This window comes from Thunnus thynnus, chromosome 6 (assembly GCF_963924715.1).
Source record: "Thunnus thynnus chromosome 6, fThuThy2.1, whole genome shotgun sequence".
Classification (NCBI taxonomy): Eukaryota; Metazoa; Chordata; class Actinopteri; order Scombriformes; family Scombridae; genus Thunnus; species Thunnus thynnus.
Genome location: NC_089522.1, coordinates 32,859,676 through 32,874,398, shown reverse-complemented (window position 1 = coordinate 32,874,398; position 14,723 = coordinate 32,859,676). Strand labels below are relative to the sequence as shown.

At 39.8% G+C, this 14,723-nt stretch overlaps 1 protein-coding gene across 3 annotated transcripts in view; it reads left to right on the top strand.

The window, feature by feature from the left end:
• The window catches only part of plxna3 (plexin A3), a 144,127-nt gene that overhangs the window by 107,234 nt on the left and 22,170 nt on the right, over positions 1 to 14,723 (top strand). For all 3 annotated transcript variants that reach the window (XR_010928774.1, XM_067593451.1, XM_067593452.1), the window contains exons 18-28: positions 1,622 to 1,758; positions 1,846 to 2,016; positions 2,164 to 2,257; positions 3,170 to 3,289; positions 4,390 to 4,509; positions 4,704 to 4,847; positions 6,288 to 6,522; positions 11,286 to 11,428; positions 13,178 to 13,333; positions 14,156 to 14,256; positions 14,438 to 14,504. Coding sequence is in view for 2 of the 3 variants with exons in the window: in XM_067593451.1 (XP_067449552.1) it covers positions 1,622 to 1,758; positions 1,846 to 2,016; positions 2,164 to 2,257; positions 3,170 to 3,289; positions 4,390 to 4,509; positions 4,704 to 4,847; positions 6,288 to 6,522; positions 11,286 to 11,428; positions 13,178 to 13,333; positions 14,156 to 14,256; positions 14,438 to 14,504 (1,488 nt within the window). In the remaining variant the exon portion in view is untranslated. The remainder of the gene's footprint in view (positions 1 to 1,621; positions 1,759 to 1,845; positions 2,017 to 2,163; positions 2,258 to 3,169; positions 3,290 to 4,389; positions 4,510 to 4,703; positions 4,848 to 6,287; positions 6,523 to 11,285; positions 11,429 to 13,177; positions 13,334 to 14,155; positions 14,257 to 14,437; positions 14,505 to 14,723) is intronic.

Genomic DNA, 14,723 nt, shown 5'->3' with positions numbered 1-14,723 from the left:
AGATTAGATTTAGTTGTGATTTAATTGCTATAAATGGATCAAAAGGATGCTGAAATAACTACATCAAGATGTCGACTTGTAAAAAGCCTGAATTCATCCTTTGTTGGGTCTGTCTGCAAGACGACGAGCAAACAACTGCTTGTTTTCTGAATGGAGTTCGGATCAATCAGAGCTAACTGATGCTAACGTCGTAGCTGCTCCATCCACACTCAAAATCTAAAGGCATAAATACGGCAGCAACGTTATTGTTAATACACATGGATATCTACATACTGTTTAACTTTAAAATGATCTAAACTCACCAGCATTTAAGATGTTTATTACTGATGCGAGCAGCAGCGGAGGTGGTGGTGTGTGACTCCGGCGTTAGCTGCGGCTAGGTTTAGAAGCGAGATTGAAGATAAATCCACTTAATCCCAAAAGTTTAAAAAATAAAGTCGCCGGGGCTGAGCAGCCGTCTGTCAGCAAGCAGCAGCTCTGTCCCCCTGGTCCAGCCTCGTGATACGGGTGAATTGTTTGGCCTTAGCTTAGTTTAGCCTAGCCTAGCTTTGCCCCATGTGATGTAAGAAGGGGCATCAAATCTGAACGGCTTGTTGAATCGCATGAGTAAACCAGAGCAAACCGGCCCACACCAAACTGACTGGTCTTATAAATACATACACACAAGCACTGAAAAAGTGAGTTTTTCATCATATGGCCCCTTTAATACAAAATTAAATTAAAATATTTTTATTCACAGTCAGCCCCGTCGACGGAGGAAACTTCTTGATTTAACCAATAAAACCACAATATTACAGTTACTCTTAGTTAAAATATTGTTTGAAAGACTTTCATAAAGCCGCAACACAGTAAATAACATGTTGACAGCAGCGTATGACAACATGACTGCATGGAAACAAGTTAAGAGAAGCACTTCAGTCATCAACACAGAGTCTCACTCATGATGCTGCTGTTGGTTGAAAGTTTAATTTTATTTTGTTCAGAGAAGCTCAGAAACTTTACTTATACAAAATTATGGAAGCCAACTGGAAAGCTTGTGCTGCTCACTACAATTAAAACAAAATATACGGCAGGTGACGGCGACCAGGAGAGCTGAAAATGATGGTTGCAGCTTTTCAGATGTGAAGCTTCTCTGTGCTATACGCAGTAGTTTATACACAGTAAACTGAATATTTATTGGATTTTCTTTCAGTCCAGGCATTTTTCACTATTCTCTGACATTTTACAGACAAAATGTTGAATCACTTGCGTAAAATAATAAGCAGAGTAATCGATAATTATAAAATAATCAGAAGTTGCACCTCTAAACTCTGAAACAGAGGGAGACAGATGCATATATTAGTTGCTTTTATCGTGATTTTTAGACTTTATGGTGACAGTCAAACATCTGCCTTCACAAAAGTACTTCAGTCTCACCTCGTGCTCTTCAGCAAGACACCAAACTCTGTCCAGACCCTGAACTTTGACCTCTGACCTCCCAGACTGAACACAACCATCTCCATCCAGCTCAAACCTTCACAGGAGCAAGTCCAGTTATTGAGAGGACATTTTTCTGTGTTTTTAGAAGTAGTTTGGATTATAACCTCACCTCCTCCTCCTCCTCCTCCTCCTCCTCCTCCAGAGCCCCAGTTTCAGTCGCGTTCGTCCAGAGAAGGGGCCTGTTTCCGGGGGAACCAGACTGACGGTGACGGGTCGACACCTGGACGCCGGCAGCAGCGTCACCGTCTACATCGACAAGGACGAGTGTCTGTTTGTCAAGTGAGTTTTTCATCTACACACGAATTCAAGGTTTAATTAATATGTTGTGAAAGAATTAATAAACGTGTAACAACCTCCTCCTCACAGACGGACCAATAGGGAAATAATCTGCATAACTCCCGCCTCCCAGTCCGGCGCTGGCCCCGCCCCCATCCGGCTGATGATTGACAGGGCCGAGGTGACGAGCTCGGAGACCAAATACATCTACACCGAGGACCCGACCATCAGCAGCATCGAACCGAACTGGACCATCCTCAAGTAAACCCTCAGATCATTTCCCACGTCCTGCTCAGAAATACAATCAATCAGAGTATTGATCTGTGACCTGTGTGTGTGTGTGTGTGTGTGTGTGTGTGTGTGTGTGTGTGTGTGTGTGTGTGTGTGTGTGTGTGTGTGTGTGCGCAGTGGCAGTACAGTGATCACGGTAACGGGAACCAACCTGCTGACCATCCAGGAGCCCAAAGTCCGAGCCAAGTACGGAGGAGTGGAGACCAACAATGTAAGAACAAAACTACACCTGTGGTTTCCAACCCGGGGCTCAGGACCCTTCAAGGAGTCACACATGAAATCTGAGGGGTCACAAGATGATAACAAGGATAAGAGAGAATCAAACAATATTAAGTCTACACGACGTTAGTTTCCATGTCTGTAGAGCAGCCTCCATGTTTTACCTGAAAGACTCAGGATTTAAAGGTTTTAATCTTCACAATTTCTCAAGTGAGTCTTAAACCAGCAGTCAGGTGTCCATATGAGCAGTGAAAGAGGTTTTCCTCGCTGTAATCATTCCTCCTGTTCATACTGGATATTAAAAGATCCTTCAAATGTGCTTTCAATGGAAGTGATGGAGGATAAAATCCACAGTGTGTCCACACAGTCATTTAAAAGTCTGTGTGAAGCTTCTATTCAGCTTCATCAGTCTGAGTTAGTCATATCAAGTGGATATCTGACACATTTACAGTCTTTTTAGCATCAAATTCCCTCTTTGTGTTTCCTCAGACAGTGTTTCCCTGTTGAGCTGCAGGTGGAAGTATAGTAACAAAAAGAGGAACTTTGACACTAAAAAGACTGTAACGTTGAAAGATATCTACTTGATTTGACTCATTTGGACGCTGAAGCTTCATATTAGCTTCAGATAAACTTTTAAATACATTTTTTGCACAGAAGGAGGACTGTGGATTTTGTCCTCCATCACTTCCATTGTAAGGTCATTATGAAGGGATCTTCTAATGGTCAGTATGAACAGGAGGAATGATTACAGCAAGAAAAGCAGCTTTAATGTTCATTTGAGCTCCTGACTGTTGGTTTAAGACACATTTGAAATTGTGAACGTGTCCTTTAATCCCTAACACACTACCATCACCTCACATACGAACTCTCTCTCTCTCTTCACCTCTTTCTTCTGTCTCTGCAGTTCTGCACCGTCGTCAACGACAGCACCATGACCTGTTTGGCTCCAGGTCTGATGTACAGTAAACCCAACCCACCAGAGGGGGCGCTGCGCCCCGACGAGTTCGGCTTCATCTTCGACCAGGTAAAAAAACACACACAGGATCTCCGTCACAGCTGGTCTCTTTACTCATTCACATCATACACATCACAGACTTTTAGACACCATATAGTTTAATGGACTGTTGTTACAGATGTTATTTTGTCTCATTATATATAATTGAAACACTATTTTTTTGCTTTTTCTCTGTGTTTTGGTTTTGTTTTGTTTTGGGGCCTGCGGTGGGGGAATGATGAAATGTGTGGAGCACATTGCTTATATCAGCTACACTTTGATGAAATGGAAAGTAATAATAATAAATACACTGCAAAAAAAAAGAAAAAAAGACTCCTGCTAACAGGAGCTGCTAACAGCTAATTTAATCCCTCCCACTAAGGATGCAAGGAAACCATGCAAGGAGAGAGGAAACGAGCTGGATCAGCTGTCAGTCAGCTTTAAACAGCTGTAGAGACTTCTGATGGAGTTTTGCATGTGTGCTGTGTTAATACTAATAAAGGTGCACAGTTATCACTGCCAGCAGCTGTTTCCTCTCTGCAGCCTGTTTAACAAACACCTGCACATGAATAAAAACTACTGCTCAGAGGCACAGGAACCATTTCTACTGGCAGAGTGCGTTTATATTATTTATTCATTATTTGCGTCTGTATTTATTGATATTCTGATTGTGAATTCATTATTTAATAACCAAGAATATGGTTAGAGTGTCTTTTGAACACTGGAAATTATTTATCAGGCTAAATGTTTCAGGGAAAATGGAAATTATGTAACTCACATGAAAACCCGACACTCAGGAATCTTCACATGAGTGGGAATAACGATAAATTATGTAAAATATAAAAGTGTTTGTTGCTGACAGACGGACTCTCAGTTTTATCTATAATATCAGTTAATGAGGGAAATAACATCATGAAAATAAAAATCTTTCTCATAAATGAAGAAAGTTGTTTATGGTTTATTTTGTTGATCAGTGATGTATCAGATCAGTCTGATCAGCTGCAGCATCCAATCAATAACTGATATCCAATAAGGGGCTTGTCGGCCGTTAAAAGGCTGCTCTCGTGTTTCCTCGCTCGGAACAATCAAATAAGAGACTTGAGATGTACCCGATGTTCTTCCTCTTCCAGGTCTCCTCCCTGCTGGTCCTGAACTCCACCCCCTTCACTCACTACCCCAACCCGACCTTTGACCCCCTGGGCAACTCAGGGATCCTGGAGGTCAAACCGGGGTCACCCATCATCCTCAAGGTGAGAAACAACCAACAGGAAGTTCAGAAGAAGAATCAATCTGATAGAGACACAGTATGAAAACCAATGTGTATATGTGTGTGTGTGTGTGTGTGTGTGTGTGTGTGTGTGTGTGTGTGTGTGTGTGCGTGCGTGCGTGCGTGCGTGCGTGCGTGCGTGCGTGCGTGTGTGCGTGCGTGTGTGTGTGCGTGCAGGGTAAGAACCTGATCCCGCCCGCCCCCGGCAACAACCGCCTGAACTACACGGTTCTGATCGGAGAGTCTCCGTGCCTGTTGACCGTGTCAGAGAACCAGCTGCTCTGTGATTCGCCAGATCTCACCGGAGAGCAGCGAGTGCTGGTGAGTGACGGGATCTTAGCCCCGCCTTCATCGTTTTTACCCGTCAGTGATACCTGAACGTGATTGGTTCACACACAGCAGCGTTCATTTCATCAAAGTAGAAGAAAAAAACAACAATAATGTGAAAGATGGACGAATTAACTAATGACTGTTTTACTACAAATAATGATTATTTTTATTATCGATTAATCCACAGATTATCTTCGATCAGTCTCTGCATTGTCAGAAATTATTGTTTCCCACCATTCAGGAAGATGTATTCAAATGTCTTTCTTTACAATTTGACTTACAGTTTAAAAAAAAAAGAACAAAGATCCAGTTACTGTTTTATATGACAGAAAAACAGAAAATCTTTTTTTTGGCATTTTTGCTTGAAAAGTGAGTAAAGTGTGTTAAGAAAGAAAGGAAGAATGAAAGGAAAAGAAGGAGAATAAAAGAGGATTGAGGAGGAAGGAAAAGAGGGAGGATGTGAAGGAAATCAAGAGGAAGAGGAGAGATGAAAACAGGAAATGGGGAGGAGGACGAAGAGAGGAGTAAAGAAAGAGAAAAGAGGGGAGAAGAAAAAGTGGTGGAGAGGAAAGAAGGAGAAAAAGGAGGAGTGAGAGGAAATGGGAATTACAGAAGGAAATAAAAGAGAGGTGAAGAAGAAGGGAACAGAGGAGATAAAAGAGAGGAAGAGGAATGAAAAGATGGGAGGAAAGAAAAGGGAGAATAAAACCGGAGAGAAGAGAAGATATGGAAGACAGAGAGGAGGAGGAGGAGGAAAGAAAACAGGATGAAGAAAACGAAGGAGAGGAGGAAGAATAGAGAGAAAAGAGAAGGAAGGAAAGTGGGAGGTCTTTATAAAGGTGAAAGTCATTAAGTGCAGCTGCAGGGAGTTATGGGTAATTGGTCTGATATCACAGATCAGAGGGTCACACACACACACACACACACACACACACACACACACACACACACACACACACACACACGCACACACACCGTGGTGTTCAAAGTGAATCAGTATCAATGAACAAACTATTTATACATTATTTAAGCTATTGATTATTATCTCTCTCATCATTTATCATTTATTCATCAGTGTTCGTACGAGCTGTAATCTGTTTTCTGATCGATATTCAGAACCCGTAAAGAGGAAACGTTTTAATAAAATATTAATATAACGCACAACAAAGATAATGAATACACACTTAATATGAGGCTACTGTATGTCTGCATATAGCTCTGTGTGTGTGTGTGTGTGTGTGTGTGTGTGTGTGTGTGTTATATTTATTGTCTTCTAGAGAAGAGTTGTCCTTTGTTCTGCTAACGGAAATCATGTAAAGATTAAAGTTGTGTGAAAAAACAAGTAAAATGAGCAAAATAACATAAACTTTTATAAAGTTTATGTGCAGCCCTGACGTTCGTTTAACAAACTTTCTGTCTCTGCTTCTGTAGATCCTGGTCGGCGGTCTGGAGTACTCCCCGGGTACGCTCCATATCTACTCCGACAGCGCCCTGACGCTGCCCGCCATCATCGGTATCGGAGCGGGTGGCGGCGTGCTGCTCATCGCCATCATCGCCGTGCTGATCGCCTACAAGAGGAAGACACGCGACGCCGACCGGACGCTGAAACGCCTCCAGCTGCAGATGGACAACCTGGAGAGCCGGGTGGCGCTAGAGTGCAAAGAGGGTACGTTTTGTTGTACTACAGATCTGAAAAATGTTACAATTCCCCTTAAAAACCCAAAGTTTTTAAAGATGTTTGAATGCTGTCTGTCAGAACAACAGCCTCTTTTCAACACTAGTATCTGTTATTTTTATAAAGTTGGACTTTTTTGAGCATTTCAAGTTAAAATCATCTCAGAGCTGCATTAATCAGTCTCACTTTTAGAGGTAAACATCATCAGACCTGTATTTGGCTTTAAAGACTAGACTCAAATTTATGTTGTGTGGTTTCAAGCTGCCAAGGTCACAGTTAATCTGATAAAATATTTCAGTTATTTATTCCATTTATTTCTCAGGGACAGTGCATATTAATAAACATTACTGTAAATATGCCAGAATTACCCAAAAGGCTGGTTTTCATCCGTAGTATGTTAATGAAGTTGACAAAATATTAGGAATACCATTTAATGTAATGCACCACAGTACACCACCACCACCCACTACGACCTCAATAATAAACATAAAGTAGAATTATCACCTTTCTGGTAATGTCAACAAAAACTGTAATGTATAATTTAATAAAAGTAGAATTTAATAAATGTAGAATTTATGGCAGAGCTGTTGTGTTGGATTTGCTAATGAAGTGGCTGGTGAGCGTATATTACAGTGTCATCAGCGTACATTTGAGTCTCATGGCATACGGATGGCAAGTCATTATAAGCTAAATGGTAGTAGTGGGCCCAATATGGATCCCTGTGGGACTCCAGTGGGGAAACTGAGAGCAGTAGACTGATGGTTCTGACAATATGAGATCGGCCAGAAAGGACGGACTCTATCCACCGAAGAGCATCTGGAGAGAAATTGAAGGTAGATAACTTAGAGAAGAGGACAGCATGATTCCCAGTGTCAAAGGCTTTCCTAAGATCTAAATGCACAGCCGCAACAACACCAACCTTATCCAATAATGATTTAACCTTCTCTATAAAGAAGCAATTAGCCTTCTCTGTAGAGTGTTTGCCTCTAAATCTGAACCGCAGTGAGTTCAGGGAAAAGGTGCTGTTGTTCAGGTGGAAAGTCAATCGCTCTGCAACCCATCTCTCTGCTATCTCCCGTACTGCTGGTAGGATATTGATAGGCCTGTAGTTGCAGATGGTGAGAGGGTTGCCAGATTTAAAAATTGGTGTTACAATAGCCCTCTTCCAAGCACTCAGGAAGCCCCCCTGGGAGAGGGACTGGTTTAATATCTTTGTGAGGGGAGAGACTAATGATGTGCTTAGATCTTTAAGCATGGCAGTATCCATCACATACACATCCTTTGCTTTTGATGTTTTAAGAGCATTGATTATTCTTAGCACATCTGCCTCAAGAATATCTCTTATGTGAATGGGTGGTTCTGCAACATCCAGTGAAGGGGAGAGTGGCTGCAAAGCTGCAGTCTCTGATGGAGTAGTATTCATTTAACTCACAGAAACTCTGTACACCGAATGATTAAAATAATGAGCCTCAACAATTTCAGCTGCATCCCTTGAAAGGTTTCCATTGATTTCAAGATCCATTTGCCTTCGTTCTTTGTGATGATGTCCTGTCAGTTTCTTTCTTTAATCTGCTCCCAGATTAATTTAGCAAACAAGTGCAATTTAGCAACCCTGGATTAACTGTGATTAGTCAAATCCATCTGTAACCTGTTTGAGGCTTTTTCTAGTCGGGTTAATCTCTCAACTGATGTTAAAATCTCCCATAAGAATAAACTCTGTCTTAAAATTTAAGTTATATTAAATTTCTCATAAAACTCATTATTAGATGATGGTGGGCAATACAACACAGTGAGCATAAAGGACATTTCTGATGACAGTGTTACAGTTGGACCAATACAGTCCAAGTCATTGTCATTGGGACTCTTTCATGTAAATCAGGACTCTGCCTCCTGTTATTGCGTTTATCTCTTCTGAGGAACTTGTAACTTGGTATAATCGATGCAGCTGATTGAGAGTTTTTGTGAAGCCAAGTTTCAGTCAAACATAGAAAATCCATATTTGAGTCTCTGAGAAGATGAGGAACTTGATTGATTTTTGAATTGATACTACGAACGTTCAAATGTCCGTCTAGGAGTCCGCTTGGGTTCAGCTTGAGAACACAACACATTACTTTAGAATGAATTTCCTGATTGGATTGGACTTAATACACGCACATGGATTCCTGCGGTGATGATTTGACGGACACTTGCCATCCACTTGGATATTTTAGGATCTATTTCTTTGATTTTTACCGGCATTTGGTGCCTTCGGACGATTGCTAGAGTTCGCTGGGTCCCTTGTAGAAGTGTTCGCCAGCAGCGCCTCATATTACACACCAACCTCGAACAACAGCAGCTCTGCGAGTCCGCCTGCGAGCTCTCGCCGATCCTCCCGGGGTCTGACCGCTGGCTCTCCGCCATTGGCTGGCCTCAGGTCTCTCCACAGCACTTGGACAACTGAATTTTCATTCATTTCCCTTGTGAACAGCTGAGCTCTTTCAATTAATTGCTTAGAAGATTGATACAATTAATTGGCAACTACTTTAATAAACAATCATTTTTAATCATTTTTGAAGCAAAAATGCCGACAATCTGCTGGTTTCAGCTTCTCAAATGTGACAATTGAATGCTTTTCTTTGTCATACAGTATACGATAGTGAATTGATCATCTGAGCGTTTTGGGCTGTTGATCAGACAAAATAAGACATTTAAAGATGTCACCTTTGACTCTGAGAAATTATAACAGGCGTTTTTCACTATTTTCTGGACTATTAATGAATTGATTGATAAAGGAAATAATCATCAGATTACTCGATAATTAAAATAATCATGAGTTGCAGCCCTAGTTTAAATCTTTAGTTTAACATGTAGATAAACCTGTGCATCATTAGAAAAAAGAAAATTTTGGTTTTAATGGAAGAATTTCGCTAAATGAGAGCATAAACATTGAAAGCAACAGTTGTCCTACACATGAGCCCTGAGGAACTCCTGAAACAACAGTTTAGTTAATAAATTAACTGGTTCACTTGACAGAAATCATTTAATTATTTCAAGCAGTTATTTATAAGACACTACTAGTAGAAATACAAACCTTTGCTGGTTATAATGAAATATTTCTAAGATTAGGAAGATTTCTTGGTTTTGTGTCATTGCAAAAAAAAATGGCTGCTGATTTTAACAAAATTGTGATTAATCAATAGGTGAAATACTCAAACATTCCAACATATTTATACAAGTGGAATTACAGACGGATACTTTCTATAAAGACAGGCTCCTTTACAGAAGAACGCCCATTTCATTATAATTTATACTTTTATTGTAGTGAATTAAAGTGCAAATGTAATAAAGTTGGAACAAAGTTTGCATTTTAATTGAAAAAAAAACCCTCTCCAAACGAGTGAGTTTGCACTAATTAAAGAATTCACTCATGATACTTGAATTGATTTAATGACTTTGATGCTTTGATATTTAACATTTTGTTAATAGTCCATTGAGTCATGTTTATGATAAAGTTATATTGATCACAAAGTTAAAGAGAGACATATCCAGATTTTCATGTATTTGTATTATTTTTTTGTTTGCACACAAATGTTTTAGAAAGGTTTTAGCGATATATATACGTACATAAAGTCATTCAGATATCTAAACACGCTGTCGGTCTTCTAAGTTTCCCTCGGACGCGTGTTAAGACTCGGTGAGACGGTGCGTTCCAGTCGGCAGCACCAAAGCTTTGTAATAGTCTCCCAGTAAGTCTGAGGTCTCTGGACTCTGAGGACTCTTTGAAAAAGCAGTTAAAACCCATCTGTTCACAGCCATTTAGGTAGCATGTGGGATTTAATGTTTAAACTTTTGTTTTATGTCTGTTTTTCCCCCTTGTGTGTTTTATCTGTTGTTTATCTTCGTTTTATTTATTTGACTGTGAAGCACTTTATGACTGGTGGCTGTGAAACGTGCAATATAAATAAACTTTACTTACTTTACCTTTACCTGCACATTCTCAGCTATACATTAAAAGCAAAGAAGCAGTTGTGCAGGAGAGACAAACAGAAATACATTAAAATATATAACATGGGATGGAAAGGCTACAACAAAATGAAGGAAAAAGAAGCAATAAAAACCAATGAAATACAATAAAATAGATAAATGAAACACACATGAAACATATATCACATATCAAGTAGGTTTTAAAAAACACTGCAACTCATAGTTAAGGGAGGAGTTTTGGATTCACTGAGATTTAAAAGGTTAAAAACTCATTTTCATTGAATTCCAGTCAAAACAAAATCATTGGTGTCTTTAAAACTAGATTATAAGATGTCTCAACCAGACTGTATAAAATATGGACGTAGTTACCGTGACGTCACTCGTTGGTTTCTGAAGAGCGGTTTTGAAGCTCAAAGCGAGCCGCTCCGGCCGTCGCCATCTTGGCCGTGCGTGACGCTGCCTAACTCCCAGCCAATCAAAAATGAGCAAAGAGGCGGGCCGAATGGCTGAAACAAGCCACTTAGCGGCTGGCGGACCTGTCACTCAAAGCAGCCATGTCCTTCATTATGCAGAACTTTACGGCTTAATAAAATTCAAACGGGTGAATTATAAAAAAATTCACCAAGTTGGGCATTTTAACATGGGGGTCTATGGGGATTGACTCGCTTCTGGAGCCTCAAGTGGTCATTCAAGGAACTGCAGTTTATGACACTTCCTGTTGGCTTCAGTTTACAGCTGCTTGGTTTTAACATAAAGTCATCTTAACTTGTCTCTCGTCTTCCTCCGTGCAGCGTTCGCAGAGCTGCAGACAGACATCCAGGAACTGACCAACGACATGGACGGAGTGAAGATTCCCTTCCTGGAGTATCGAACGTACACCATGAGAGTCATGTTCCCTGGAATAGAGGAACACCCCGTCCTCAAAGAGCTGGATGTACGTACGACACAACACACAGAAACATAACATAATTACATACATTTATATCTATATAGAGCTGATACTGAGAATTAACAGCTACAGAAGCACTTTAAACTCTGTGACTTGCTGTGCAGTGAAACAGAACAAACCTTCCACAGTATCTCTGTGCAGCTTTAATTAAACAAACCCAGCAGGAAGCTCTGAACCGCTGAGTCTCCGCTCGCTGCATCCGGATTCAAAATTTGATAATTACATAGTTAAAGAGAGACATATCCAGGTTTTTTTTATTCATTTTTGTTATTTATTTTTTTGTTTTTTGTGCACACACACGTTTTATAAAGGTTTTAGCAACTATACACACACACAAAGACATTCAGATATCTAAACACACAGTTTTGGACATGTGTTAAGACTCGATGAGTCAGCAAAGTTTCGGAAAAGTCTCCCAATAAGTTTCAGGTTTCTGGACTCTTTTAAAAAGCAGTTAAAACTCATCTGTTCACAGGCATTTAGACAGCCTGGTGTGTTTTATCTGATGTTTATCTTTGTTTTATTTATTTGACTATGAAGCACTTTGTAACTTTGTTTTTGAAAGGTGCTTTATAAATAAAGTTATTGCTATTACTTCCTTACTTCACCCACACAAACAGAAATACATTAAAACAATATGATGAGGGATGGAAAGGCTACTACAAAATAAAGGAAAAAGAAGCAATAAAAAACAATGAAATACAGTTAAAATAGAAATATGAAACACATATTAAACATATCATATCATATCACATACAGTTGTGCTCATCAGTCTACATACCCTGGCAGAATCTGTAAGATGTGAATCATTCATAGTGTCCATAGTTGTGACCATAAAACTCATCACTCCAAATAACTTTTATCCAGAAGTTTAAAGGTTTGTCTCAGTGATGTTTGGCAGATTATAAGATGGCTGTTTTGTGGCGTTGGCACAGTAACGGCTTTTTTCTGGCAACTTGACCGCGCATTCCCATTTTTTTTTCAAGTTCCTCCTTATTGTGCATCTTGAAACAACCACACATGCAACTTTCAGCTGAAAGTTACATGCGGGTTTTTCTTTGCAATCTGAACAATTTTTCTGGCACTTGTGGCTGAAATCTTTGTTGTTCTACCTGACTGTGGCTTGATATCAACAGAACCCTTAATTTTCCACTTCTTTATCAGAGCTTGAACACTGCTGATTGACATTTTCAAATCTTTGGATATCTTTTTATATCCTTTTACTGGTTTATAAAGTTTAACACCCACTGTTCTTTTGCTTTCCTCATGGCTCAGTATCCAGTACAGTCAGAGCAGCCCTGGATGAAACGTGCAGAAACTCATTGACTGTTTATACACAGACACTAATTACAATCAAACCAGTCACAGGTGTGGAAACTTACCCTTCATAGCCATTTAGACCTGCATGTGTCAACTTGTGTGTTTATTATCAGGTCAAACATTCGAGGGTATGTAAACTTTTGATCAGTTATCATTATGATTTAAAAACACAATTATGTGAAAATAAATGGCTTCACCCGACCGCTATCCCTAAATAAAACAAAAGCTTTCAGCATCAGCAGTCATATTTTCCAAAAAATGGCCGATATTTCACAAATTCTAGCAGCGTATGTAAACTTATGAGCACAACTGAACACACACAGACTCCGTATAAACCGAATCTCAGTGATCAGAAACTAAATATAAGATCTGTGTGTGTGTGTGTGTGTGTGTGTGTGTGTGTGTGTGTTTCAGTCTCCTGCTAACGTAGAGAAAGCTCTGCGTCTGTTCAGTCAGCTGCTGAACAACAAAATGTTCCTGCTGACCTTCATCCACACGCTGGAGGCTCAGAGGTCGTTTTCCATGAGAGACCGAGGGAACGTCGCCTCGCTGCTGATGGCCGCTCTGCAGGTAACCTGTCTGTCTGTCTGCACACCTGTCTGCAGCTGTTTAATACCTGCAGCTAGTTGATGGTTAAAGACTCGGTTATAACTGTTCTGATAGATTCTTAATCATTGTTAACAAGCTGTTTATAGATAAGTATAGCTATTAATAATTTCTTATATGTTTGTAGCATTAATATGTGTTGATAACTAACAATAGATGTGCTGTAGGTGTTAATAACTGATTATTGGTTTGATTATAGGTTTTAATAACTGATTAATTTCTGTTAATAACTTTGTAGTAACTGTTGACAGATGTATTTAGCTGTTAATAACAATTGATAACTGATTTATAGATTAATTATAGGTTTTAATAACAGTTAGTAACTGGTAAATAGTTGTGTTTTATGTGTTAATAACTGGTGAACAGTTGTGTTTTATGTGTTAATAACTGGTGAACAGTTGTGTTTTATGTGTTAATAACTGGTGAACAGTTGTGTTTTAGGTGTTAATAACTGGTGAACAGTTGTGTTTTAGGTGTTAATAACTGGTGAACAGTTGTGTTTTATGTGTTAATAACTGGTGAACAGTTGTGTTTTAGGTGTTAATAACTGGTGAACAGTTGTGTTTTAGGTGTTAGTAACTGGTGAATAGTTGTGTTTTATGTGTTAATAACTGGTGAACAGTTGTGTTTTATGTGTTAATAACTGGTGAATAGTTGTGTTTTATGTGTTAATAACTGGTTAATAGTTGTGTTTTATGTGTTAATAACTGGTTAATAGTTGTGTTTTATGTGTTAATAACTGGTGAATAAGGATCAGTAGTTACAAAGGTGTTATTGATCCTACAGGGTCGTATGGAATATGCTACTGTGGTGCTCAAACAGCTGCTGGCTGATCTGATCGAGAAGAACCTGGAGAACAGGAACCATCCCAAACTGCTGCTGAGGAGGTCAGTGACCTTTCACCTTTCACCTCTCACCTGTGTTCAGGATGTTTAAATGAAAACTCAAAATGATCAGATTAATATTCAAACAAATCACATCTTGTTTTAATAAATATTTAATTGATCGAGAGCCCCACCAGAACAAACACCTGACCTTTGACCTCCGTGTGTGTGTGTGTGTGTTTAGGACGGAGTCTGTAGCTGAGAAGATGCTGACGAACTGGTTCACCTTCCTGCTGCATCGTTTCCTCAAGGTAATCTATCCCTCCTCCTCTCCCTCCTTCATCTCCTCACCCTCCCTCCCTCCCTCCCTCCTCCTCTCCCTAATTGACCTCGTTAAGCTCTCCGTCTTCAGTCTGACCGTGACCAATCAGATCAGGGCTGCAGTTAATTTATTCATAGGGAAATGAAGGGGATAGGCTAAATCCTGCTGATGAGTTTTAAGGATTAAACGGTGGTAATGAAGGTTTCAG